This window comes from Synchiropus splendidus, chromosome 7 (genome assembly GCF_027744825.2).
Source record: "Synchiropus splendidus isolate RoL2022-P1 chromosome 7, RoL_Sspl_1.0, whole genome shotgun sequence".
NCBI lineage: Eukaryota > Metazoa > Chordata > Actinopteri > Syngnathiformes > Callionymidae > Synchiropus > Synchiropus splendidus.
In genome coordinates this window covers 18,148,471-18,176,099 of record NC_071340.1, presented here as the reverse complement: position 1 = coordinate 18,176,099, position 27,629 = coordinate 18,148,471, and the positions used below count along the sequence as shown (strand labels likewise).

General features: G+C 48.7%; 2 protein-coding genes across 3 annotated transcripts; one reads left to right on the top strand and one right to left on the bottom strand.

The window, feature by feature from the left end:
* Positions 1 to 490: 490 nt before the first annotated feature.
* On the bottom strand, positions 491 to 6,818 carry slc25a25a (solute carrier family 25 member 25a). The gene is made up of 10 exons (XM_053870739.1): positions 6,568 to 6,818; positions 4,930 to 5,056; positions 4,769 to 4,856; positions 4,593 to 4,704; positions 2,788 to 2,946; positions 2,095 to 2,247; positions 1,912 to 2,019; positions 1,674 to 1,841; positions 1,458 to 1,608; positions 491 to 1,386 (listed from the first exon to the last, which is right to left on the bottom strand). The coding sequence occupies exons 1-10, from the start codon at positions 6,727 to 6,729 to the stop codon at positions 1,202 to 1,204; spliced, it is 1,413 nt and encodes a 470-aa protein (XP_053726714.1). The 5' UTR covers positions 6,730 to 6,818; the 3' UTR covers positions 491 to 1,201.
* Positions 6,764 to 27,629, top strand: LOC128762483 (protein FAM102A-like). 2 transcript variants are annotated; one of them, XM_053870788.1, is made up of 12 exons: positions 9,413 to 9,526; positions 9,609 to 9,869; positions 19,994 to 20,114; positions 20,399 to 20,428; positions 22,143 to 22,259; positions 22,320 to 22,366; positions 23,390 to 23,541; positions 24,154 to 24,255; positions 24,382 to 24,577; positions 24,656 to 24,777; positions 25,487 to 25,556; positions 25,617 to 27,629. In XM_053870788.1, the coding sequence occupies exons 2-12, from the start codon at positions 9,727 to 9,729 to the stop codon at positions 25,660 to 25,662; spliced, it is 1,146 nt and encodes a 381-aa protein (XP_053726763.1). In that variant the 5' UTR covers positions 9,413 to 9,526; positions 9,609 to 9,726; the 3' UTR covers positions 25,663 to 27,629. The 2 variants fall into 2 exon arrangements, with proteins under 2 accessions (XP_053726764.1, XP_053726763.1); XM_053870789.1 differs by lacking the exons at positions 9,413 to 9,526; positions 9,609 to 9,869 and adding an exon at positions 6,764 to 6,806.

Here is a 27,629-nt window from a genome sequence, read left to right as displayed (position 1 = left end):
GACCTTTTTGTTCTCATGTGAGATCAGCTGGATCACCAGATGTCCCCTGGGCTTGAATCTCCAGATGATCTGAGAGAGGATGTAATGCTTCCACACAGGAGTTCCTGAAGTGACTCCAGCACCTTGAATGCTTTTCTTGCAACTGCAATCGACGTGTGGGACTCTGGTCAGTTAGACTTCAGTCTTGGGACGTCATAAGACGGGTCAGATACTGCCAGCTACTTTCTTCTGCCAACCTCAGTGAAGGACAGCGTTCAGATAGCATCATGCTCCAAAGTGGAGGCAGATCCCGGACTCAGAGGTCCGGGTGGGGGAGAACTACAGTGACAGCCAGGTTTCACGCGTCCGGAAGTCCCGCGACGACATGAGTCAGAGACAGGTCCTCCTCAGATGTTGCGTCACTGCTCCAGCTTCCACATGACTGTGTCAAGAACATTTTCCCTGAGGTTGTGAGATGGCAGACTGAAGAGTCTAACCAGTGCAACCACAACAGACCAGTCAGCAGGTAGAAATTGCATTTATTTGCATGATATGGTCCATTAAAACACTAAAAAGTCCTGACAATCATCTTCCCTGGATTATTTCAACAGCAGCAGCAATTAAAGTGCATCATCTTTTCCCAACTCAGGTGAGCTCGCCTGAGGTTTGACATTCAACTTCTATTCAAATGAAAAAAAAAAAAAAATCCTTCAGCGACAGAAAGTTGGGTAAACAGGAGCCGGTGAGTGTGAGACATGCCGGCGCACGACTTGAGCTAGTGTTTGGGAACCACATGTTAAGGCTGCTTCCTGAACGCTCCGACAAAAAAACCAAAAACGCACAATTGGCGCATCAGATCTCTAAAATGAATAAATAGCGGACAGAATAAATACTCTTCACTCACTCAGGGTGTGGGAGCAGAGAGCAAACTCACATGTGCAAAAAAAACGTCCTCGCTGAGGAACAATCTTTGTGTGGACCGGCAGAAAGTCACCAGCGGGAGACGCTGTGACACCCACAGGGACAAAGACATGTCCTGAAGCAAACATTTGGTCCTGATCAAGCCTCTGTCCCCCCCAGTTTTTAAAAACAGAATTAGCAGCAGAGCCGAGCTCACAGAGTCCAGATCCTCATTCAACATTCACAGAATGAAGAGAATGAACCTTGGGGGGGGGGGGGGTCTGACCCCCACCACAAGATTCTCCGGCGTGTTTGAGGGTGATCAGCGTGACGTCACTCCCAGGTGTGTCTTCAGATGTTCGTACACCACATAGCTGATGCTGACTGCAGGGATGACCTTCAAGAAGTTGGGAGCCAGTCCCCTGTAGAGCCCCGTGGGGCCCTCGTTCTGCACGATCTGCCTGAAGAGGGCACTCATGCTCGAGGGCTGGCTGCCCTCCGTTGCAGCTGCAGAGGAACAGGAAGTTAGTACATGGGGCAGATCAGAGGGTGTGGGAGTTGGGCGGGGTGGGTCTCACCTTGAGCCTGCATGCGTGTGCGGACCAGAGCGAGCGGGTAACTGGCCAGCTGGCCACAGGTGCTGGAGACGGTGCCGCAGGCCAGCAGGACGACCACACCAGGGTCACTGCTATTGGTGCTGTACTGCTGCAGGTAGTGGTTCTTCAGAGTCTGACGAGGACACGGCAAGTTAATGACCTGAGCTGGAGGACCAACCCCAGCGTGGTGTGGCTCACCTCGTACACGGCCAGGTCGATGCCGGCATACGGGATGATGCCCAGCATGTTCGGCACGTAGCCTTTGTAGAAGGCAGCAAGCCCTTCTCTCCTGAAGATCTGCTTGGCACAGTCAGAGATCCCAGAGTACTGACCCGTCTTCCTCAGAGCCAGTCGGGTTTTCAGCACCTGAGACGGACAGAATTGGTCACATGGTCTGCGTCAGCCTCACACGGGTGAGTAAGTGGCAGCGTCTCACCTCCATGGGGTAGATGGTGCTCTGGGCGATGACGCCCGCCAGAGAGCCGGCAACAAAGCGCTCCGTGATGCTCAGCGTCTCCTTCTCATTGCTGATCAATCGCTTGATCTGTGCGGGTCAAAGAGAGACAATGTCAGCTGCAGCTTTTGCACCAGAATTGGGCCATGGCACTGTTCCACTTACCTGCTCGTAGGCCATGAACTTCAGTGCTGACTCGGGCGCGATCTTGATGACGTTGACGCCATTTCCTCGCCACAGCGACTTCATCCCACCCTCTTTGATCATCTGCATCATGCCACTCATGATGCACATGTTGTTGGTTCTGGAACCATAAACCTGCAGAGGAAAAACAAGCCGGTGAGCACATGCTGGACCAGAACCATGTCGGTCGATCGGCCAGAGGTGGATGACTGACAGTGGGACAACTGACGTCAAACAAGGTCGCTGACACAGTTCAGATCTGCAGGCCCGGACCTTCGCCCCACGAGTGACGCGCACAAGGTTGCGGGTGTGACGCCCGACAGCGGCCCCTGATTGGTCTGACGCACAACCCCCTGGACTCTGGACCCCTGATTGACCGCTAATCAGTAACCTGGAAGCCTGATAATCTGCACTGAAAAGTTATGAAACTGACCCAGATTCCAGCTCCAGTCACTTCACCTCATCTCCCTCTCAGTGTCAACAATCTTTCATTGATGACTGTCAAAGCTCTTTCCAGGACTTCCCCATGACCTCTGACCCCAGTTCCAGGACCAAACTGACACTGAGTGCGTCTGGCTCGGCCAGCTAGAGAAGGGTTCTGGTCCATACTTCGAACATAATTTGACCGGCTGAAGACCGCAGTCTTGAACACACAGGCAGCTCTTCCTTCCTCACCTGCATCATGACTTTGAGTCGGTCCAGTGGGGCAGTGCAGGTTCTGGAAACCGCGCCGGCACCTCCACCAGCCACCAGGTGTCGCCACCACATTCCTGTCTGTTTCTCCTCGATGGTGAAGTCATCCGGCACCATCAGGTTCTCACCCACATCAAATATCTGCAGAGAGAAGACAGAGTTATAGTTCAGCTGATTGAAAACACAGTGTGGGTGCGTTTTGTATGTATTAATATTCTTGTGTGGACCGATCTTTGACAGGACATTTTGCTTTACGTGTTTAGAGGGTGAAAACATAAAATAACTGTGTGTATATATATATATATGTATATACATATACATATATATATAAAATAATTGGGTTTAAGTTTGGTTTGGAGTCCTGGTTAAGGTTAGCCAAGTGTTTAGAATGGTTAGGTTTAGAGGGAGAGGCTGGGGAAAGAGTTATGGCAATGAGAGGTCCTTATAAGGTCAACGATATAAGTATGTGTGTGTTGCACTCCAATGTTGGTTTTATGATCCAGCAACTTCTGCAACCCGATCTGAGATGGACAAATGTGCAGCAGGTGAGACCCCCCCACCAGACCCTCGACCTCACCCTGACATGTGCTCAGAGAAGGACAGTCATGATCCGACTCTTGTGCCTGGGCCGTGTTTCACTTGGCAGACAAACTTTGCCTGTTATTTATCATCTTAAGTTCAAGCTTATGCTGACACGCAACAGTCTTGTGCTTCGGTGTTACACAATCAAATGTCAGCGTCTCAAACGGCGTCCTAATTCGCAGTGACCTCAGTGGCATCAGAAACTGATTCCAGTCCTGTGGCGAATCATTGAAGCTGATAGAAATAAGGGTTAAGGCTCCCACGGCAGCTTTGCCTGGCCACTTTGGTCCACCTGCTCCACTTTATGTAACAACCAGACAACCTAGCACAGCAGCGGCATAATCCTCCTCCCCCTGACAGGAACAGTTCACATTACGGCCTAATGGAGCTTAATTGCTGACGCACAGTTTGTGTGACCCGTTTATCGGCGAGAAGCCAGTGAGCGTCAGAGGACGGACATCCATCAGAGGACGGCAGGCAAGAATAAAAATAAATAAATAAAAAATATATATCAAGGAGCTGTGACAACAGGAATGAGCCATCACATCCTGGGGGTCAACGAACACCAACGTCACCGCTGCTTCTTCAGAGGTCAAACTCAGACTCTGGCAACATTGGGCTTGGGATGAATAAATGTTTGAGGAAGCAAACAGGGCGAGAACATTTACTCTGCTCTCATGACACACTTTACTCGCTGAAGGAGAGAGTGTCTCAGAGCGTCTCCTGTGAGCCACGCAGCTATACATTTCCATCTAAGGGGATTACAAGCTTTGCTGATGACCGTGCGTCACTGCAGCAGCAGATCCTCTCAGACTGATATCACACCGCTATCTGCTCTCACCCCTGTGTGTATGTCTGGAGGGAAGATCCAGCCAGTTAGTTCCGGATATCAGGCCAACAACCTCTCGTCAACTTGACAAAGTCTGAACTTCATTACAGGAGTGAGGCCATTATGAAACAGCGTCGCAAGTTCAGTCAGCACATCATTTTCTATTATAGGACAAACTTGGGCTATGAAACAACTAAAACGCATCTATTGGGCCCACACTTCACAGCGCCTCATGAAACCCACGCCTTCCAATACATTCACACGTTGACACAGAGGTCGGGTGAAGGGTCTGAGGTCACACCAGCCACACAAACCCACGACTTCAGCCAGTGTTGAAGCAGTGATGTCAGACTGTGAGCAGGGAATTTGAACCCACCGTGGAGTGTTTCCAGTAGAGGATGATCTCTGGAATGTTCTCTGCCTTCTCCACCGTGGGATACTCGCCCCACTCCTTACTCTTGATGGTGATCAGCCCGTTCTTGTCCATGCTGACAAATGATAGAGGGAATGAGAAACTGCACTCGAGTCTCTTTGATGTCTGAATCGCCTCACCTTTTCAGGATATTCTCCGCATGCTGCAGTGACACGTGCACGCCCAGGTCTCGCAGCGACTGCATGAACTCCTTCGGGTCGATACGACCTGATTGAGAAGAGAAACGAATGATTCGGAGTGATGGAGCAGGGAGCACCGTTGAGAGTGACAAGCCACGCACCAGCATTCCTGCGGTCCAGGCTCTTCACCACCAGTTTCAGATCTTTCTCGTAGTCTTGGAGGTAGTGGACGAACTCCTCGAAGTCCAGCTGGCTATCCTGCGAGTCCCGCTCTCGTTTTAAGGTTTTCTGTGGACAGGGTGGTCTTGGTTATCTTGACATAAATGTCAACACAACTACACACACAATATAGTGCGATTAATTCACACCAGGAATGACTGATCATGTGACTCGGCTGAGGAAAATGGATCTCCCTGGATGAGTCAGACACAGCCTCTGCAGGAGCACATTATAATTGAAAATACTTTTACAGTTTCCATTATTAACACTGCACTGCCTCCTTCTTCAAGACAACACACCTTCCAGTCCTGCTGACCCAAAGTTTCAGCTCCTTCAGTACTAAACATGGACATGCTTCAGAAGCCATGAACAGCATCACATGAACATTCAGTTCTGAATGTTCTGAGGCAGAAGATAGTGTTTTATGGCACCACGGGATGGAACTGTGACCCGTTTGCAGTTCTGCTGGTTGTCAGTACAGGATGAGCAGGGCTATCTTTGACATGCCAACCATTTAAATCCTGTCTTAACGCCGACCGGGGCCCAGTGCTAAAACAAGACTCGGGTCAGTGGTGACACCAGAGCCTGCCATGGCCTTATGACTGTCACGCTGTTCAAGTAACAGTTTGGGAATAGTCTGCAGGACAGCATTAACAGCCCTGCAGTATAATACAAGACACCTGAGGCATGAACAAAATAAATAAATAAAGATAAAACACAGCTTACGTAAGGGAGAAATCAGCTTTCCAGTTTCGGAAAACATTCTCTGGTAATCATTAGCACATTTCAATAGTGACACAAGAAGGTGTCACACAGCCTCTTCACTTACATGAGGAAGTTCAGTAGCCTAAAATACCTTTAGCATAATGCATGACCAGTACAGAGTACCTCGACTTCAAAAAGTGGAATAAAAGTAAGACTACTAGCCAAATAAAATAAGTCAGTAAACTTTTGTTGTGGGACGCACTTCTTTTCGAAAGAATGCGTCACTACTACTACTATTACTACTGTCAAAACGCCTGGCATTTTTTAAATACCGTTTCTAAACACGCACTGGTTTCATTACGATTTTTTTTTTCAGAAATTCATCTGGTTATCACTGAAATGTTGACACCACAACACATCAGTTCCCTTAAAACATGTTTTAATCAGTATGAACGCAGATGACCGATGTAATGTGATAACGCGAGCCAATTCGTTTGTTTCTGTCAGGCAACCTTCAAGACGAAAGAAGAAACCTCCGCCATCTTTTCGGCAGCTGCTGCGCTTGGGAATGCGCGCGCAGCTTTTCAAAACTTCCAAAAAGTCTATGAAAACTTTTTAACAACAGCGGGGAGTGTGGTCGACGGGTAAATTAAAAGTTCGGAATTCTATGTGGAACTCATTTTTCCATTTCGCTGGTTTGTTCTCAGAACTTTTCCTACCGGCAAATTTCGAGGCCTAGTCGTAAAGGATCCGGTCTGATCCTCCCGGGAGCCGGAAAGAAAAGATTAGCGTCGTTTAAAGTGGATTAAAACAAGCGGCTACCGCGGGCGATGGTGTAACAGAGCAGGGAGGATGGCTGGGACCGCCGTCGGTACCTTTCTCCAGCGCTGGTAGGTGGAGAGCTCCTCGGACGGCAGGAACACGCTGAGCTGATTGAAGAGAGACTTGAGCTCCGTTGGAAGTCCGTTCGACTCGAAATACTCCACTTCGACCGGGTCCGAGTTGGACACCGGCACGTAAAGGCACAGACCGAGCATGATTTCAAAGAAACTAGAATAAATAAATAAATACTGCGGGAGGTTCGGAGCCTGCGCGGGCAGACGCTGGAATGCCGGTAAGGAAACGCCGGTCTCTAAAGAACGAGCTCAACACTCCGCCCATTCCTGACAGTGCACGAGGCCAGCCGGCACGTGACGTCAATTACTACCGTCCAATAGCGGAGCGATGCCATTGACGCTTTGGCGAGGGCCCGCCTTCTTTTGGATGATGAAATAGATCGCGGTTGAACTGACCAATCAGAACGCAGACCAACGTGTACAGTTCTGACCAATGATGATGCCTCTTTCATTCAATAGATAGATAGATAGATAGATAGATAGATAGATAGATAGATAGATAGATAGATAGATAGATCAGACATTGCGTTTGCCTTCTTTCACTCATGGTTGTTTTCATGGTCGATCATTGCCATAAATACTAATAAATCCACTCCTGTGGCCACATGAGCTGGCAAGCCTCTGCAGGACACTGGAATGTGTACAGTTCAATGTTTTTCTTCTGAGCCCACCTTTGGACTGTTTTCATGCCTGTATAGGTGTTTTTCTGGTCGTTGTTATCAGCTTTTGCTCCAGTCCGACCCCGGGAGTCCTTTCCACTCAGCCATTGAAGACACATCACAAGCTGCAGCTTCACAAACACTGCTTGATCAGTCATGGTCTGACAGGTTGATATTCCAAGTGAAAGACTGAAGAGACTCAAAACTTCATGAGTTCAACCAGGGACTGGGAAGAGAATTGATGTGAGGAATCAGGTCAGGTGACATCGGCATATCAGCCAGAGTTCAAAACACAAGCCAGCACTGTGTTGTTTTGGGCAGTAGCTGTAACACAATTGGTTTCATTTGACTCACTGCTCTGTCTCTGACTCTCTCCTGCCTCTGACTCTCTCCTACCTTTGACTCTCTCCTGCTTTGGACTCTCTCCTGCCTCTGACACTCTCCTGCCTCTGACTCTGTCCTGCCTCTGACACTCTCCTGCCTCTGACTCTGTCCAGCCTCTGACTCCGCTTCAGTGTATGGAAGTTCCTTCACTATCTTGAGGCCTTTGCTCCTCTTGTGAACACTCTAATCATGATCCAGAAACCATCCCAAAGGGGGCATCAACTTTGCTGGCCAAGTAATTGTGTTTGAATAATATTGATAAGTCCAGGGTTGAAAATGTCTGTTGCTTCATTGGCAGAATTAATTTTGTGGAGCAATGCGCTGCTGATCACAGCAGGTTGAGCTCGAACTCCTGATGCTGATGTTTTTTTTATTTATTTCCTCAAAATCTTCACTTTCATTCTCTCTATTTTGATCTCATAATGATATATAGGGTTTCTATGTTTGTATTATTAATCATGGGCTATCATTACATTTTTCTTCAAACAGAAACGACTTTCTTCTCTTAATATTATCCGATCATCCTAATATTTTGATGTTTTTCTTTCATTGTTTTTCATTGTGAGAGTTTGATTTCTGTCTTATGAACAAAACCCTTCACTCAAAATTTGTGACTCGTAATTTACTTTATGGATATGAGAGTTAAATGCAGACGTTTCTCTGATCAGACTTTCGAATGTCAAGGTCCGGAGACATGAAACCGTGAATGACGAGCGCCTTCTAGCGGGAAAAACTGAGCAACAATAGAAGATAAAACGACGTTGTAAAAAATTGGATTACATTAGTCTGCTTTATCAGATACATCTCAAATCTAATCTGCCGGTTTGGGGTTAGACGATGTCGATGCCAAAACCGAACCAGCCGTTGCTCCTCTATGTGGTCGCCCTGTGGCCCGTAACTCAGAAAGAAAAGAGTTCAAACCAGAGGATTTGATTCAAGAAGAAAATTACAAACATACATCTAGATGTAGATCGACAGAAAACCGATACGTTGGGTCCATGTTAGTGTAGAAACCTGCCAGCTGGAAGTATCACCTGCACTTGCGGGTCTCCGCCGCAAGACGGCGCCCTTTGTTGACACACGTTTGAAACCACATGAACCTCGTGCTGTTCTTTTTAAAGACACTTTCCTAAAGCACTCAAGTGGGACGTTAAAGAAAAGCCATGACACAAAAGTAAACGACAGTGATTTTCAATACGAAACAAGGAATCGTTTTTCTGTTTCGAGTGTTTTCAACATCGATTCAGACAATCGTTACGTTAAGCTGAAGTCCTTAGAGTGGTAATGCCGGAAGTTGAAACGCTTCCAAAATAACGTAATATCATGGTCGCGATTTCTAGAAAAACGCAGTTTTAAACTTGCATATTCATATAAAGTATGTCAATGCAATGAACGTTTCCCTTTGACTGGGCTGCCGGAGTCAGAGTCGGAGCGTGTTGGAGAATGAGCTGAGCAGACAATGACGACTCAACACTAATCACTAGAAGAATAACAAGTTTCTCTGTCTGAAGCTCAGTCACCCGGGAGAGATTCGGAGGAGAACCTCAGCTCACTGGGCGGAGACAGTCAGGGGCCAACTGAATGAGTGAGGTATCTGATGGGGGGGGAGGCCCCAGGACAGTGTCTTCTGTTTTGATTCAGGGACATCTGGTGCTGCTTGAGAAGACAAGAGAATGAACCCTGTGGTGATATATTCCACCAACCATCAAGTTAAGAATCGTTTTATCAATGTTGGCGAACTAACAACTGCTTTGCCGCCTGTCTTATTTTGAAACCAATCAACCGGATGTGCGCTTCTTCCCGCTGCTTGTTTGACGCTGCTCGTCTGTTCAGACAGATTTTCTTTGACGCCTTTAGTTCCGTCGAACCGCCGTCGCGGAGAGAAATGTCTCCAGGTAAACGCGTCTCTCCGCTCCACGTAGTCGCCGTGGACCTCCCCGCGTTCCTTTGAAGTAAAACTCAGCTTTTATTCGACAGATTTCCGCGCTGAAGCGACACCGAGGACGCGGAGCGAAAGGCAGCATCAGTAGCTCCAGACTCGCTGAGGCTCCGACGTGTTTCCCCGCTGCCGTGGCTTCCGTGCGGCACACATACCATGTCTTTCCTGGTGAAGAAGAAGAAGTTTAAGTTCCAGACCCAGCTGACTCTGGAGGAGCTGTCTGCCGTTCCTTTCGTCAATGGAGTTTTGTTTTGCAAGCTGCGGCTGCTGGACGGAGACTTCGTCGCTACATCCTCCAGGTGAAACTCACCTCCCTCTTCTGAGGCTTCACTTCTCTTTAGGTTCACGTTGTTCCTGTTGGAGCAGTTAAACCAAGCATTAATACGGACCTTGTGTTCACGGACTGTAAAGTGACTCGTGGTGCGTTTAATTACCGAAGACGGCCCTTTTATGGAGCCCTTGACTCGGTGTTTTTTTGTTGATGCCTTCGTGGTTCTTGACTCTAGATTCGTGTTAGTGCTGTTTATTTCGTTTTACCGCATCGTAGCTGTCCATTTTATCGTGCCCTTACTCGTCAAATGTGTGTTTCGTAAGTGATGGAGATGAAAAGGTTGGTGAAGTAGCTTCGGGTCGATGGCGCTTTTGTTGACATGTAGATCGTGGAGGGGGGGTCGAGGGCTCCCACGAGGCTCGTCAACGTGAGTGATAGCGTCTCCAACGCCGTGATTTTGAAGGTTTCAATCTCAAAAGAACCCTTGTGTCTCTTCCCGTCGGGTTTCCTCTGGGTACTCGATCTAGTTGCCCTCTCCTTTCCTGCCTCAGGCTAAAATGATGTGCGTCTTGTTCTGAGCGCCATCCTTAGTAAGAAGAAGACAACGTTACTGCTTTTAGTCGGTGATCGGGAGTCAGAGGGTACCTTCTATTACACCTGAAGGTGGCGCTCCACTTGTCTTTTACACCTGAAACCTGGAGCTAAACGTGTGGAATCTAATTGAATTGAGTCACAGGTCAAACCCTAGGCTCCGAATCCAAACCTGGACCGACACACTTGCTCTTCCAATAATCATTAAAATGGAAAGTGAAAAGGAGCACGGACTTCCCTCACAGAGACCTGTCAATATATATATATATATATATATATATATATATATATATATATATATATATATATATATATATATATATATATATATATATATATATATATATATGTGGCTTTTGTTTGACTCTATCTACAGTATTTGACCAGTCTATGACTCCTCGACATGCTTAGATCAGGTCAACGAAGCCTTGGTCCAGTCTTTACATTTTTACGATCATGAACTTCTCAGTCCAGAAGTGTGGGCTAAGTCACGGCTATAAAGGCTCCTGCAGATGTGGTGATGTGATGAGGGCTTGGTCTTCCCACGGGAGGCTGTTTAAGCTCCACCATGGGCCAAACACTGGACAACTTCGTGACCACTACTGTCCAGCGGCTCCCTATGCTGTTCCATCCCCTATGAGCATCAGGATTGGAGATGAAAAGTCAAACCAGATATTCATCTCTCCTTTTGATGACCCATCTTGAAAGACTCGTCTGATGTCAGCTCTCTTGACGACGACTATACTAACTAATATACTAACTATGTCTTGAGACTCTGACCTGAAGACCAGTAGGAAGTCCAGTCTGGGTCGGGTCCTTCAACACACCTACGGCTCAACATGTAATGTTATTATTAGCAATCTAGCTTGTTTTAGTGCACTCAGTTGGCCTGAAGAACTTTGCTGTTGGACTTGAATTCTTGTCATCATGTGAGGCTGTGTTGACAAGTCAACTGCTGTGACTGTAGATTCCAGCACCTGATGGGATCAGATGTCGCTCTCAGTAGATTATCTGGTGACCCCTGATGGTGGAAGCGGAGACACCTCATCACTGAACTGAACGTCCCTGAACGCTCCACAGAGGCGACCATGTCTCGGTTCTGACTGGCCCGCTAACAAACCACATACACTTGTGTCGTTTCCAGGAAGTCTCTTGTTCCACCACTAACCCAGTTTCTGTTTAATCCAATGATGAGCCTGAATTATTTTTTCTTCAGTTTGCCTTTCAACGTGGAGAGTCTTAACTGTTGCTCTTGAGGTTCCTACTGGTCACAGCAGTTGGCCTGAGTCATGGCAGTCCACTGTCTGTGCTGCTGACTCTCCTCCTGGTGCGTCAGTGAGAAGCGTCGGCAGAACTCCGTTATATCATCTCAGTTACGTCAGCGACTCGTCAGACTCCATGTCTGCAGGGTTCTCAGATAGTGATAAGAGACTGCGTTTCATCACTGTTTCCACCAATCACACACCTTCCTGTGTCATGGAAAAATCACGCTCTTTAAGAGAGGCCTGGGACAAAACCCAAGCCGCCAGAGGAGGAATTAGAAGAGAGGAGAACGATGGGCCTCTTAACTTCAGCTGCTGCCTCCACGACCTGGCCTTAGCTCAGAGGAAGAGGATGAATCATACTTCCTGTGTGCTGCAGCTTCACAAAGGTGTTCTGTTGAATCTGAGCCAACGAAGCTAACCCTCAAAGATGCGGCACGCTAACCGGTCGAGTCCTCCCTGGTGTTGTCCTCGGCTGAGCTGGGCGGCCTTGTAGCATTGCACTCCACCATCTAGTGAGCAGTCTTCAGCAGGAATCTGGACGGTGTGATGTTCTAGTTTACATAATTAGATGCAGGAATCGTCCTCTCCTTCCTTGCATTACTCCTAGTTAACCTGCCTGCAGATGGGACAAGTCCATCATCTCTTATCTTACAGCGCCTCCTGGATGTGTTGGTCTGGTCCCGGATCGTTCTGGCTCGCAGAAATAACATTAAATTAAATAACATTCTTCGACCTGCAGAGAAATGGCTGTAATCTCCGGCTCTGTGGGGCGTACACAAGGGGGGGTCAGCTGTGAGGTCAGCTGTGAGGTCGTCTGCGCTCGGGTGGTTATGTAAGGGCTCATCTCTGAACACAACAACTCTCTGAGGAGGCAGAGCAGGGAGTCTCCCGCCGCTGCTCAAGGCGATCAGAGTTATGTCACATCTGATAGACCGTGTCTTTGTCCGGGTCGGGCCGCAGCCTTCGCTTCTGGGTCGGCGGAGTGAACACAGAGATGCGTCTGCTGACATGAAAACCCACAGTCCCTGCCGGGGAGTCACGTGATGCCTGGAGCCTCTGGTTCTGGCTGAATATCTTTGAGTGAGAGGAGTGTCGGAGCTGCAGGCCCGAATGAGGAAGTGAATCAGCCATCTGGGCTTCACTGCACTAAGTGACAGCAGAAGTAGCTGTTGCAGGTGAGCGAGTGATGAGAAGAACGCAGTGCTACCGGAACTGCCCTGATGTTTGAGATGGTACGCCGCACAGAAAAACGGTCATCCCTGTGGACCTGCCCAATGTTCACCCCAGAAACCTGAGCAAGTGGCACCCTCGTAACGTCGACTCCTGCATGACTGCACTTCACAAGTGGGTTTCTTTATCAGGAGGAAGTGGTCGAGCTCGGAGGATGACACTTCCTCTCTTCACTGTTTTGGAGAACCCAGTGTCTGTGCTGTCTCTTGTAGGCTCCTCAGCAGCCCCAGCACCACGTCCATCATCTTGTACCCCACTGCCAGTGGCTGGCAGCTTGCCCCTTCAGCAGCCGGGTGTCCACCGTCGCTACTAAAGAGCTCAGCTGTAAACGCAGTACTCCAGCAGCCTCGCTGCTCTGCTTCTGTTTCTTCCATGAGTTGATCACAGATTCGGGTCTTGTGGGGACGGACCTGGATACTGACCAGGTGCCAGCTAATTCTGAGTCTGAGGGGCGGCTGTTTGCAGTTTCCCACAACACACCTGTTGACTGGGTTACCAGACAAAAGAGGCAACAGATTACAGGCTAGTTCTGCACTGATTTCGGGACGACCCTGTCCGAGATCGCCCTGCTTCATGTCACATGGTTCCTGAGCCGGTTATCTTGTTTGCTCAGCCCTGTTCTCTTCCTCGTGCTTTAGGACTCGCTGCCAAACAAACTTCCTCTGAGCGAAAGTGTCACAGGAGTTTACCGCCTCATTAGTCGACTGTTTGCTCCGGATTCACTCTTCAGCTGCCGTTTAGCAACTTGCTGACGACAAACTGTCTACACATGACTCAGCACTTTCTTCCCTGTAGCTGTGGTTAGTAAGTCAATGCTGTTCCGTGGTAGGTTTTGTCAAAACTGCTTGTTTATTAATGTCTTTCCAATGTGTCTGAAGTCGTTTCAGGAGCTTTTCACGCTGCAGATTTTGTCCTAACTGGCTTGAGTCCGATTCGCTCCCTGCTGTGCCGCCTCGTACCTCTGTGCCTCAAGCGGTACTTTTATTTCTTCACAGCTGGTGGCGCTATGTGGAAAATAGCTGGTGTGACCCATGACATAGCACGTCTCAAGGAAGTCGTCATCAGCCCGGCGACATTAGAGTGTCAAGCTTGTCACTTCTGAACACTACGAGTCATTGTCAACTCAGATATTAACTGATGACGGACCTCCGCTGCGGCTGTAACAGAATGTAGCAGCCCAAAGTGTTATCATCATGATGATTTTACAAGAAAGTAGCAGAAACAAGCTGCGTAATACGGTCTGTTTGGATTTATCCCTGCTACACTCACAACACGTTGAACAAAGAGAGAGATTACTGATGCGACTGAGCGATTTTTATCGCTGAAGTTCAGATCCAGACGCCAAAATGATCAATGATTATTCTGATAATTCCCCAGAGAGCTTCCCAGGACATTGTGCAGCTCTCCTGGCGGGATCAAGTATGCGGCCAAAACCTGGTTCGCTTGTGTTCACATGCCGGACTTCTGAGGTGAGAATGCACTTTCGAGTCTGCATTGTGAAAAACCCTTGAAGCAACTTTGTCGCCTGCTGAACCTGCTCTTGGCACACTGGTGTTCCACTTCCATGTTTCAGGCTCTTCCTGAGTCATGAGGTCAGTCGGAGATTCTGTTCGTAATGTTCAGATCAGGCGACATGTTGACTCACAGAGGCTTCTCCGTGAGAGTTGGACTCATGAAGTATTTAGTTCAAACCCCAGACGATGATGGACAGTAAGGAAGCTTCGCCCGCTCCACCCAACTGTTCCCCGTGCTCTGAGGGATCCCAAGAACCACATCCTGCCGGGATGCTGTCGGAACGCCCCGTAACCTCCGGAGTCGGGGCAGACCCGGGAGGTGATCACAACATGGGAAGAAAATGTAGGTTTATGGGAGGTTGGCGTCCTCGGCTCCATTTATGGGTTCAAGTGCCGGCAGGAGAGGAAAACATGGAGCGGAGCGTCCAAAATGAGGGTGTGGAACCTTGCCAAAACACTATCAGACCCCTCTCACAGCTGGCAGCCGTGAAGCCGACCTGTTGGAGCTCTGCTTAGGTTCTCATCCTGCCAAAACTTGGAGAGAAAAGTGTGTTTGTCCTCCGCAGCTGGTCGGAGTTTAAACTCATGAATAGTCCTCTGGAGCTCGTTGACATTGTGTTGGCGTCATGTTCAGGAGAGGTTCAGCGCTCAGCCTTGCTGTTCTTCTGTCACATTCCTCAGCTGACTGACCGACCCTGAGTTCATGCTCTCAGGGTCTAAACTGTGAGATCATACAGTGGTGATGCCTTCTGGCTCGGCAGAACTGTAGGTAAATCCAGCAACATTAAATGGAATCTTCAGGTTTTTGTTGGTCAAATCCCATCATGGTTCAGTTAGGAAACTCCGCTGCCCGAAACTTGGCCAGAACATCACTGCTGTGTTCCTTCACACCGCTTGGTTGTATTCTGTGCCGTCTGGTGGTGCGGTCAGGACTGCAGACTGCTCTTTATGCGATTAACAATGTGTTGCGTTTTTAGTTACATAGTTTTACATAAAGTTTTTGTTTTTACGCTTATTATTATCGTATTCAATAATGACAATTAGAATAACAGCTAGTTCTACAATACCATTATTGTCATCACTAATAAACCGCTACTTGTCACCCTCTCACACAACTACTGCAATTAGTACTCATATCACTGCTGCCCTTACTATTCCAACTGCTACAATTATTGCTATTACAACTTTTTCTACTATTACTGCTACAACTAGAGGTACCATTACCACAGATACTACTTCATTTACTTCTATAAATACTTCTCCCACTACCCCTCTAGCTGCATTTTTCTCATACAGCTGCCAGAAGTACTACTGTAAATACTCCTGTCCCTGCAGCGAGTCACTGCTTCATCGTCGGTGCAGCTGCTGCTGGCGTGTTTCCCTGGCTCTGTGCTCTCCTGGTCACGTGGGCGAGTCATTTCCAGTAGACGTCGACAAACCTCTCGCTCCTGTGTTCTGCCATTGAGTGCTAGCTTGCCGCGCGTCTCTCCGTCTGGTGACATGCTAACTGTTGCACATGTGGCACACGTGAGTGATGCTGCAGCTCACACATGAATTATTGATCGTAGTAGAGGCCCGCCGACATGGGAGGTTAAAAATAGAACAGAAAATACCAACATGGCGTGGGGGTGAGGGCCTGCGAGGGGGGGTGGCGGGGTTCAAATGTTCCAGTGTGAGCGGAGGATTGTGGGAGTCAACAACATTCCTGTGATGTGAGGAAACACCGTGTTTCGATTCACCTGCTTCTGCTCTTGGACATTCCAGTCCAACCCTGGATCTCCCTGGGTTGCAGGTTCAATGGCTGATGGATGTTGCCATCATAGAGTCTATGTAGGTGCCGCTGTTTTTGTGTTGAGTATTGTGTGTTTGTTTGGGTCAGAGGTTGGCAAAAAAGGGGCTTTTCAAACTCTCATCCAGGCTGGTGTCTCAGCCTAAATTCTAATGTACCTGAGAATCTCCTTCACGCCTTGGTGTTGCTGTGTTCCCATGTGTGACAGTCTTCCTCTCACCGACCCCTGCAGAGACAGTCAGCAACCACTTCATTAAGAGTTGTGAAAGAGTTCATTAGCGGACCAATGAGTCTGCAATGACCCCCGGGGGTGGGGGAGCGTGTCAGGTGTGACGTTCCTCACCTGCTGGTCTGGAGAAAGAAAGTGCTGAGTGAAGAGGAAGGAGGGGGTTTGACAGCAGTTGGACTGAAACCAGCAGCTGCTTCCTGTTTTCACCCAACCTTTCATACGCCCCCTGCCAGGTCGGCGAGACGGGGACTCTGAGGTCCATTTGGAGCCATTACTGATTGAACGTTTGTGATTGACGGGTCACTGCCCACAAAGGCGATGGCCAGTCTGATGGCTGCTGGTGAAGCTCAGTAGTACTACTGCACAGCCACACTGCATCTGCAGCAGACGGCGCACTCTGTCAGCGTTTCCTGCTTCCTCTCCTGCTTTCTCACAAATCAAAAAGTCCTCTGGATCCCCCCCCCTCCTTGACAGAACCGGACCTGCCAACAGGTTCTGATTCTGTTTGAAGAAGATGGACGATCCTTCTTCTGTGTCTCTCTTCTCGAGCTGCTTCCTCTGGGCTGTGAGGTGCTCCAGTTGACTCTGGGCTCAGACTTCGCTGCAGCAGAGACACCAAGCGCCACTTCAGGAGGTGTGGTGCGCTCCTCTCAGTACATGATACAGTTATCTCTTCTGCCCGTAGTCAGTGTCACTTCTGCAGTGTCACCACTTATTTCAGTTCTGAGAGCTGTTCTGGTGATGTCACAGTAAAATTGCCCAACGTTGGTAATGGGAGTTTGCTCTGCATGAGAGACAGCTCAGAGAAGACACCCTCAACTGTGTTGAGAGGCTTGACTGGTGGAGTGTGTCTCGTGATTTCACTTCTGCACCTCAGGTTTAGTTGGTCAGGCGAAAAAGGTGAGAGCAGAAAAGGTCCTGCATCTCACTCATCTGACACCATCGCATCAGCTGAACTCCAGGCTCAGACAAAGAACCTCACTGTGAGCGCTCGCCCCCACGCCCTCGTCACCTCGCTCCGCCCGTATTGGAAACTGAAAACATCGTTTCAGCAGCTGGAGTTTGGTTGGTAACGTAGATGTCGTGAGGTCAGTCCATGGGGATGCTTCCTACAAGAGGAAACGCCTCAGGTAGATTTTCCTCATTGTTATTATTAAACTGGGTGAAGTTAAGTGTATTTCAGCATCAAACATCACAACTGTTATTACTCACAACATATGTGCTAATGCTAATGTAAAGTAGCGAAAACACAGCGATGCAACAATGTCTCACTCCACTGAAACACCTGTCTGTCAACATGCTACAAAGAAACCTGCCTCTGGCTTCAGCATGGGACGCAGAAGCAAACGGGTTGAGGATGGGCTGCAGGGCGACATGCAAACGTGGGAGAGCTGTTCTCTTCCTCTTTCTTCTCTCGTCTCCTGTCCTGAACCGTCCAGCTGTTTCTGGTCACGTGACTCATCTGTTGTCTCGGTGATGACATCAGCTCTTAGCTCATCCTGTTTACCTTCAGTCGCTTGAGAAATGGCCTTCAAAGACTCCATGTTCAGGATTTCAGTGGACGGTGACCCGAATCTGTCAGAGCGAGTGCTGGAGTGTGCGCAGAACTGTGCTCCGTTAAGAAACGTCAGCTCAACAAAGGAGCTGGTCCAAAGTTTACAGGTGAGATTGCAAACAAGAGCAGCAGGCTGTGAAAACACTGGGGGTTAACCACCCCCCCTTCTCCTGGCCGGGTTCTGGATTTGAAAGCGAGTGGTTTCCATGGATGCTGAACAAAGCCATCTGGTCTGAGGAATGTTGTCCGGGATTGCTGCACAGTGGCGGGGCAGCAGAGTGGGGCGCTGATAAGAGCTGGAGATGGGGTGTCGAGGGTCATGTTGTCAAACACGTCATTCAGATGCTTCTAAAGCAGGTTTGGATCTGATCCACGCCACATTAGGCAATGGTGGGACTTCACCAGGAGTTGTATCTCCATGTTGCTACACCCCCCCACACCCCTCAGTTTTGGTATACCTGCACTGGCCAAGCATGGAGTCCTGCTGACCCCTGCCTGGCTGCTGTGGGAGGTGTTCCTCAGGAGCTGTTTCTGGTGCCGCTCGAGTCTGATCTTTGTCATCCCTTCAGGCCCAGTCGGTTTCATGGGAGTTGTACTAGGCAGTTCTCAAGTCTCTTCGGGTCACTTAGCTCCGTTCATATTTCACCTGCCGTCCTCTTCGTGGTCTCCTGGGGTGTCGCTGGCCTGCTGTTCCCCTCAACGCTCTGGCCCGTTCAAAGTCACACGACAAGTGAAAACGCTCAGCATGATGACAACAAAGTTATGTAGTGAAGGGGTCGGTTCAAGAATATCATTTTAGTAGAGATGAAAGCAAAAGATGCATGAAGAACAAACGTAACGCAACGTCAACAAACGTAACGCATCGTCAACAAATGTAACGCCCCAAAGACGGACCAATATATCAAGAACTGAAGCGCTTAAGTTCATCAAGAGGTGTCTGGGCGGTTGTCAAGCTCAGGCCCAGTCGACGATGTTCTTCCTGTGTTAGAAATGCTCAGCGAACCTCATCTCTGCTCAGATGAGAAGTTGTGTGGAGGTTTGCGCTGCGAGGTTGTCGTCTCCGAGAATAGAAATGTGTGCAACGTCACACAGCTCAGTGAGTAATTTGGGGGAGGGGAGAGTGAGGAGCAGCTGCTGGCAGTTAGTGTGCGTGTGGGCTTGTGTACGTTGTGTGCGCGCGTCTCTCATTCACGTCCTTTGTCCTGCTTGTTCACTTGATGGGAGCAGATCAATTTGGTGAGATTACTCCCCTTAGACGGATGGAAACAATGTAACTGAATTTTAAAGTAATGAAGTAAACCAGAGTTCATGAACTCATGGAAGTAGTTCTGGTTCTGTCCGGTTCTGAGGTCCAATTGTTTGTGTTGTCCTTTCTCCTGCTGATGGTCCTACCTGTCCAGAGACAGAGAAAGCTCTCCACTGACCAGTGGGTTTCCCCTCACACTTGTGGTCACCAGCTTGATAGTCTCCCACGGGACAAGAGTTTCAGTCATGGCCATGGGGCAGAGGCAAGTCTTGGCCTCTTAACTGCTGCTGCTGCCCCTGTGAAGTTACTTTATGTAAGATCCTACTTGAGATCACTGACTGATTCAGTAGATGAACCCCTCACCCCTCCATACAGAAGTGTTTCTATGACTTCAATGAAGAATGTGAGCAACCTTGTCCCACGTCAACGCGGTGGCCTGCGGTGTGCTTCACTCTCACCTCTGCCCCAGTCACTTGCAGTATTAACACGAGCAGACAAACCCTGGTGTCGCCTCGACAGTACTGTACTGCAGTACATGTGTATTGTACTCCTGTTTCTCACACTTAACTGTATACTGCTCCATCATGTGCCGCAAATGTGTGGTATTTAATACACTGTTGCATACTACACTCTACTACATCTCTCAGTGTAGTGTATTACCATGACACTGTACTGTAGTACCCTGATGCTGTACTATGGACTATTCCTGAAGAAGTATGTCCTCTGAACTTAGGGAGGAGGTTCAAGAAAACTGCGTCCGCTGGAGGAAGAGGTTCACTTTTGTGTCCAAGATGAGTGCGAACCCTCACACTGGTGTGCTGGACCCTTCCGTCTGCAGGGTGTCTGTCAGGAAGGTAAGAACTTTCTCTTGTTTGGAACCAGGACCAGAACCACTTCCTGTTGGGTCGTCACGGGTCCTAACAGGCCCCCGAAGTGGAGACCCTCCCCACCAAACATTACTTGCACGAACCATTTTTTGACCTGAGCTGATGCAGTCACACACGTGCAGACAGACGTGAGGAACCTCCCGTCCCACTCTGAACCCGAGTGTGGTCCTGCTCTGCTCTGTAATTGGAAACCGCTGCTGTATAAACGTGGATCACAGTGTTTCATTATCCTCTTCCTGTTTTCTCTGCAGGAACTCAAAGGAGGAAAAGCCTATACCAAGGTAAGCGCCCAGCATCCCCCTCAGATGGAAACGGTTAGTGAGGAGTGAGTGGCTGTCGTGTAAACGTTCCTGCTCTGCAAATGTTCAAACTGTCTAAAGTGAGGTGGCTGTTTGAGCCATGCGGTGAAGCTTGAGTATTCTGAACCATGATGGTGGAGGAAGTTACACGTATCATGAGAACTGAAGTGGAGCTGCACGTGCAGTGACTCATCTCTGCCCAGAGTCCACAGTGGAATGTGACATTGAAAAGACTTGCTTTGAAAGAACTCGAGGCTCCCTGAGACTCACCAAGTCACAGCCACTTTCCGTGGAGTGAACTGCAGTTGGAGAGTTGTTTGGATTGATCGATCAACATCCTGTTGAGTCCTGCTCAGTAACTCGTGTCTCAGAATGATCCCAGACCTGGTGACTTGGGCATCCCTCGAGTTAAGTCCACTTCCTGTCCAGCCTGTTGCCCAAAGTGCAACACTGCAGTCACACCTGTTCTGGCATCTTTTGAGGGTGCTTGAGCCTCCCTCTGCAACAGGGAGTCCCCTGCTGGACAGAAACTGTTGTAACAAACACAGTCTTGGCTGACATTCGTGGCCAGTGGAAAAGGAGAGTAGTCACTCACCGTGTACAAAGTCAGGCCTGCAGCACCAGTCGGAGCTTTGTGTGAGGAACTCACTTGTTTTGCGGCTGAAGGTGGATCCTGATGATTGACAGCTCGTGGCACCGCTGCCCTCTGACCCCCTGCAGGGTGTTCCATATTCCATGATGTGGCACTGGATCTCTAGCAGGAATCTGCCAAACATCCTGTCTTGCCACGACTCATGCCTCGGGAGTGAAACCTCAAGGTCGCTCCTCTCTTCCGACGACAACCTGCTGTTAGCCTACAGAAACACCAGCGCGTCTCTTTTTAGGCTTCCTGCCACTATAAATAGTCACTTCCCTCCTTCCTGACCAGCTCCACAAACAGAAGCGGGAACCTGGAGATGACTGAGGAGAAGCTGTGAGGATTGTTCAGAGGTGAAGTGGGCTTCCTCCTGGAGACCCTAGACTGCCACCCTTATTGTTTCGTAACAGTGCAGCGGGTTACCTCCCTCATGCTTCTTGACTCTGGCAACAGCTGACATGGGACATAACAGGATTTTCACCTTACATATTAACATAAAATAACATGTACATATGAGAGGGCTGAGCTCCAAACCAGCTCCGGAATTAAAGATGGAACCTTTTCTTTGATAATGTTGCAGTCTGGTTGCTGTATTTCAACGCTGTTGCATGATGACCTGGACAACTGAGCTCTCTGACAAACACAGTAAAACTGGTGGAGCTGTAGAGTCTGTCTGTTGGGCCGACTGCAATCACAGTTCGATAAGCACAAAGCTGCAATTCTATACTCTCAGATGGAAGTTGGAATCCGAAACATGCAGGTCAAGTCCTGCACTTGGGGTCCCTCTGCCGATCGAAACCCTTTAGTCCATTTTTGGTTCCATTCTCGCTGAGGTTAACACGAACGGCTGCTGGCACCTCTCTGTCTGTATCAATTCAAACTGAAGAGGAACTCCACATTCTTCATTGCACTTGTCATTCTATTCTTGGCTGTTTAAATTTCAGAGCGGTGAGTTTCAGCCCTCCACTTGTGCGCTGCAGTTAAGCGTCGTCCTCGGCTGCACTAAGTACAAGGTGTGGGTAGTTAGCGAGCCTGTAATTAGTTTGCTCTCTCTCTCAGCTGGGCTTCACAGACTTGAACATGGCAGAGTTCGCTGGCTCCGGGTCCACGGTTCGCTGCTGCCTGCTGGAGGGCTACGACACCAAGAACACGCGGCAGGACAACTCCATCCTCAAGGTGGGTCCTCGGAACAGCCAAGGTGTGAAGCAGCAGTCTAACCTGTTGGTGTCCTGGCAGGTGATCATCGGGATGACCCTCCTGTCGGGAGACCCCTGCTTCAAGACGTGAGTCCCTGCGTCACACTGCTAAACCACAACTGCCGACTCGGCAACTGGGACCCCAGTCCGCCCCACACACCAGCAACACCTACAGTCACAGTAATCAGCACAAACCACCAGCACCTTCACTGACAGGTGTTAGTCTTCCCTCATTCACCTGAAGGCGTCGGTTTGTGGAAACAAGGTAGTTGGGGTGGTGCTTATCAGGCTTTGTGTGATTTGGTGGTCAGGCATCAGAGATGATCTGTTAACAGATCGACGGACCTGGGAGTCCACCGGACATGTCTGCATCTTGTTCCAGAATGGTCAGAGTCTGTTTGGCCAGGACGTGCTGGACTTTAATTCCATCAAACCAGGCTTTGGTCCAGGACTTGAGAGCCGGTCTTGGTCTGGGACAGCAGAGATGTGACGTGGAAGCAGCGGTGCAACTGGTCGGTGAAATATTGGACTCTGTTGTTGATCTCTCAGGCAGACAAACAAAACTGAGGCTTTCAGTCGCCTCATCTGCGCTTGACAGTTTAGGGCGACGACTGTGAGGCTTCAGCTGGGTCTGGTGTGTTGCTGAGGCTCACCAGCAAGTGCAGTGAAACAACCTCCTGTAGTCTCTGATGTACCTGGGTATTGGATGGTTGGATTTTAAATGTTGTGATTTGTTACAGATATTTGTTTAACGCCATTAATTATTGAAATTGGTGTGTCATGAATTCAGTAACCAACAGCAAACACAGGGACAAACAACTTCACATGACAAACACAGCAGACCTGTCAACCTCTAAGGGCAGCACCAAGGAGCGACCGGACAAAGGCCTTCATCCAAGGCTGTGATGAACAGCTTGATAAAGGCATTTGTTAAAAGTGACCAGCAGGTTAATAACTCCAGCTGGATCTGGGAAACTCTGGAATCCTACTCCTCCAACATTCTGCCGGTTCTGTTGTCTCAGTGACTCAGTTCTCCCACACTCAATAAATTCTGTCTGATCCGGGCCGAGCCCAAGTCCAGAGTGATGAGTGTTGATTCTCTTCCCGCAGGCCTCCCAGCACCGCCAAGTCCATCTCCATTCCGGGCCGAGAGCACGCCCTGCAGCTGGACTGCAAAGGGGAGGGGACAGCTGAGCCCGGTCCGGCCGGAGGGGTCTCTGTGGGCCGCAGTGCCAAACCTCGGCCCTCTATCATCAGCTCAGGTAGGACGCTCCAGGTCTCCATCCCGAGTGAAAAACCTGTCGGCTGTTCTAGACTTTGATAGACGCTAAGACAAGCAATCGACCCCGGGCTCAGGTCAATGGTGTCACTGCAGAGGATGGAAATCAGTGCTGACCAGTCGGCTGAGTAAACCACTGACAAGTCTCACCTCTAACTTCCCTCACGCAATCTCGTCCGCGTGTGTCTGGCTCTCCCAAGAGTTAGACTCCCAGCTTCATCTCATGTAGCTGATCGCTACATGTGACTGAGATTGTGGAGGACCAGCCCGGTCCAGAGAGAAGTCTCTCTCTTTTATATGTGGAAAGTATGAAAGCAAAGTCAATAAACAGGAGAAGCTCTCTCAAGGGGTTCCAGTCTTGGCTGAGCTTCCCGGTCCAGATGTGCTCGACGGCCTCGGGCCAGAACTTTCTGGGTCTGGAGGAGATGTCTCCTGGCGTCTGAGCCAAGGAGAGCCTGGATGTTCTTTCTCAGCTTTGGCTGAGATTTAGAAACACGAAGCACAGGTCAGAGTCCAGGATCAGTTGGAGCAGAACCTGAACCTGCTCCAGAAGCTGCAGAACACAGTGAGTAGCTGTTTTGTTTGTCCTCCTCAGGACTCCTGGAGGAACCAGATCAGAACCAGCCCACTGGAGAAATCTTCCAGTCTGGTCACTCGAGGAACTCCAGCTACGCCAGCCAGCACAGCAAGATCTCAGGTGGCCTCTTCTGTCCTCACGTCACTGAGTGTTCTCCTGGTTCCTGTTCCCACTCTCTTGTTCTCCTCATGTCCCCTCCTCTGCTCCTTCTTCCATCCTATAATGTGTCTGTCTTGGTCTCTTCAGGTTACAGCACCGAGCACTCCTGCTCCTCTAGTCTGTCGGACCTCACTCACCGCAGGAACACTTCCACGAGCAGCAGCGCCTCTGGAGGCCTGGGCTTCACCGTGGACTCTCCTCATGAAGGGGACAGGGACGCTGGACGTCCCGAGAGACCACCACGACCCCCCCGACCCGTGCTCCCTGCCAACAGGCCCACCAGGTGCGGGCCAATCCAGTCCTCCCTCTAGGACGGACGTTTTTGTGTCGCTAACACGCCTCTTCTTCTGTGGTGCTTCAGGAGGAAGCAGGACTCTGTGGAGAGCCAGCCATCGTGGGTGGACGACACTCGCATGGACGCCGACGACATCGTAGAGAAGATCGTCCAGAGTCAGAACTTCGCTGACGTCAACAACACTGAAGGTGAGTCTTAGTCACTCTTCCACCTCAGCAGTCTCTCATCCCTTCATCTGTGAATGCATTTGTTCTGTTCATCCTTTCATCCATTCAGCCGCTTATATCTCATATCCACACACAATAACACAAACTTCTCTGTATATATTCCTGCATTTATTGACCAGACACGTATTCATCCAGTCATTCATTCACCCACATGTTACTAGTTCTGTTCATCCATTCAGCCGCTCATATAACATCTGACTCTCTATTCATTCATTTCATTTGTTTACTCATTCATCCAGTCACAATCTTCTCTGCATTTATTGACCACTGACACATGTATTCATCTTGTCATTCATTCACCCACATGTTACTCGTTCTGTTCATTCATTCATGCACCAGGTAATAACTTATCCATCACTTCCTTTGTTCTCCTGCCATCTTACCACTCATTGTTCATCCACTCACTCATCCTTAATCCTCACATCAACCTTTCCATTCATCTATTGTCATAATCATTCAACCTTTCATCTGTTGACTTCTTCATTCATGCACATTCTATTCATCCATCAGTCCATTCATGAGTTCCTCCATGCGTCCGTCGCTCAGTGTTCCGTGCTCAGCAACGATAACAGGTTGCTGGTTCACTTCCCTTCGCTTGCATGAGTTTATAAAGCAAGAGTTCAGCAGGAAGTGGAGTCATGACATCATGGATGACGCTTCTGCTCCACAGACAGCAACCTGAGACTCTTTGTCAACAAGGACGGAACCACGGCGCTCAGCAGTATCGGGCTCAGCAACCGGTGAGTGGTGACCTCACTTCCTGCTCATCAACGCGTCACTCACAACCGTGTGTGTTGCAGAGTGTCGGCCGGCGGCTACGAGCCCGTGGTGATCGAGAGTCACTGAAGCCGCTGCGCCTCCTCCCGGAGCTTCAGCTGGTCCTGACGCCATGACGGGAAGAGTTTGCACTTTATGTGTCGCACGTCTGCTCCTCTGTCGTGTGTGTGAGAGTGCGTGTTGACCTGCTGCTGAATGAACCAGACTCCAGAACTGTTCCGTGTCCGAGAACGTCGTGTTTCGACACTCATCATGTGTGACGTGAATTTGGAAACGACCCGTTTTCACTTGAACCGACTCTGATGTCAACACAGTCCCAACCAAGATCTGTGTTTTGACCTTGAATGGTAGAACCATGTACTTGAATTTAAAGACCAACACAGAAGTTGTTAAAGCCACTTCATTTTGAAAGCTCAAAACCACAAATAAAATGATTGTCAGGTTTTTCAAAATGGATCCCAATTTTCATGCAGATGATTTTGCGCAGAAAACCTGAAAGAGAGCCAACGTGTTGCAGTGCGGCGAGGTTAAAGTCAAATTCCTGTGTTCATAGAAGTTCACTTAAACTATATGAACTGAAATGAGATGACCATGCGGAGCAGTGCCAGGTGCTTCTGGTAGCGTGAGTCTCTGGAATAACTTAAGATGGAGTCTTCCTTTGTTAGCTGGTGTTCTGTGTTAAATCAACTGCATGAATAAAAATCTTTTAATGGAATCAATTTTGCTAAAAAACATTCTCTTCTTTTGTTAATTTCAAAACAAACATCCAGTGAAGAATGAATACCGGCACTGTTTCCCCCAAAAATATGGTGTATTTTTTTTTATTACTAATCAGTCTGTCATCATTAATATAGGAAAATCAACATAAACCAACACAATATTTTCCATTCCACACACATGCAGGGACATTGACACAAAAACAGAATACTTTCCATGATGATTCTGAAAAAGAACATTTTTTCTTTGAAAAAATATATTTTTTCTGGGGTAAGGAATTTAAAAATTATAAGGAGGTGTGTCTTTTAATGATCAAAACTAACTCCAAACCAACTAGTTTTCCATCTCAACAATCGAGTGTGACGCAGTTCTGAAGTGACGCTCTGGAGTCACCCGGCTGGCTGTTGTCAGAGGCTGACAGCCTGTTGCCGTCTTCTCACGGTGTTCGGGTCAGATCTCTGGTTCTCTTCTCCAGTGGAAAACCCCGACCGTAATGTAGATCAGCAACAAAATTCTTCATTTTCCCAAAACACAAATTCCTTTTCTAAAAAAAAAAAAGTGAAAAACAGAACTTGTGTTTCCTGTGGACCGGGGATCCAAAACCTAGAAGTTTCTCATGAAGGACTGTTTTAAAACGCCACGTTGTTTTTATTGCTCATGTTTCATCCCACAATCTGTGGAAAGCAAGAAAGATTGGTTTCTCGTTATTTGTTAACTGAAACCACGGACTTGAACTGAACAAAAATGGTTGTCCACGAGTTTTACCGTCGCTAGTCCATGAATGCAGCCCTCTCACCAGCGATTTCCACTTGTGTGAGTACACGCCGCCCCCTGGTGGGGCGGAGGGCGCACTGAAGCCAGCTGGCTGGTTTTCTTTTTGACTGACAAGTCCGCTTTCCGAATGCTTGACTTGCGAGTATTCTCCTCGTGTCGTCGTGTTGCCGGCTCCCTGCGTGTGAATGTTAGGGCCACTCCGGAGTGTCACCCACGTGTGAGTGGATGAAGAAGAATATGAAGGTGTCGCTTGTGTTTCCAGGTCACGCGTTTTGTGGGGTGACGTTTTGGTGGTTCTCTCTCTCTCTCTCCTCACTAGTTACTTACCCACTTTTAGGGATCGACCACTTTCTCTTGTTTTTAGAGGGACACCAAGCTTTTTTTTAATTTATACCTTGTTTTCTCCTTTGGAGGTTTGTCATAAGCTACGCACACTCGCCTTCACCTCCTGAGCTTCTCCTTACATTAACACCTGAACCTGTAGTCACATGATATGTAGTCTGAATAACTTGCAGAAATGACGAATAAACCACTTTTAAAACCAA

What these genes read in the sequence shown, in the direction of transcription:
- slc25a25a (XM_053870739.1), bottom strand. Translation starts at nt 6,729, where the DNA reads ATGCTCGGTCTGTGCCTTTACGTGCCGGTGTCCAACTCGGACCCGGTC. An exon ending in GCGGAGAATATCCTGAAAAG is followed by an intron (nt 4,705 to 4,768) that starts GTGAGGCGATTC and finishes ATCATTTGTCAG; the next exon opens with CATGGACAAGAACGGGCTGA. An exon ending in TCGACCTGGCCGTGTACGAG is followed by an intron (nt 1,609 to 1,673) that starts GTGAGCCACACC and finishes TGTCCTCGTCAG; the next exon opens with ACTCTGAAGAACCACTACCT.
- LOC128762483 (XM_053870788.1), top strand. Translation starts at nt 9,727, where the DNA reads ATGTCTTTCCTGGTGAAGAAGAAGAAGTTTAAGTTCCAGACCCAGCTG. An exon ending in AGGACAACTCCATCCTCAAG is followed by an intron (nt 22,260 to 22,319) that starts GTGGGTCCTCGG and finishes GTGTCCTGGCAG; the next exon opens with GTGATCATCGGGATGACCCT. An exon ending in CCTGCCAACAGGCCCACCAG is followed by an intron (nt 24,578 to 24,655) that starts GTGCGGGCCAAT and finishes GTGGTGCTTCAG; the next exon opens with GAGGAAGCAGGACTCTGTGG.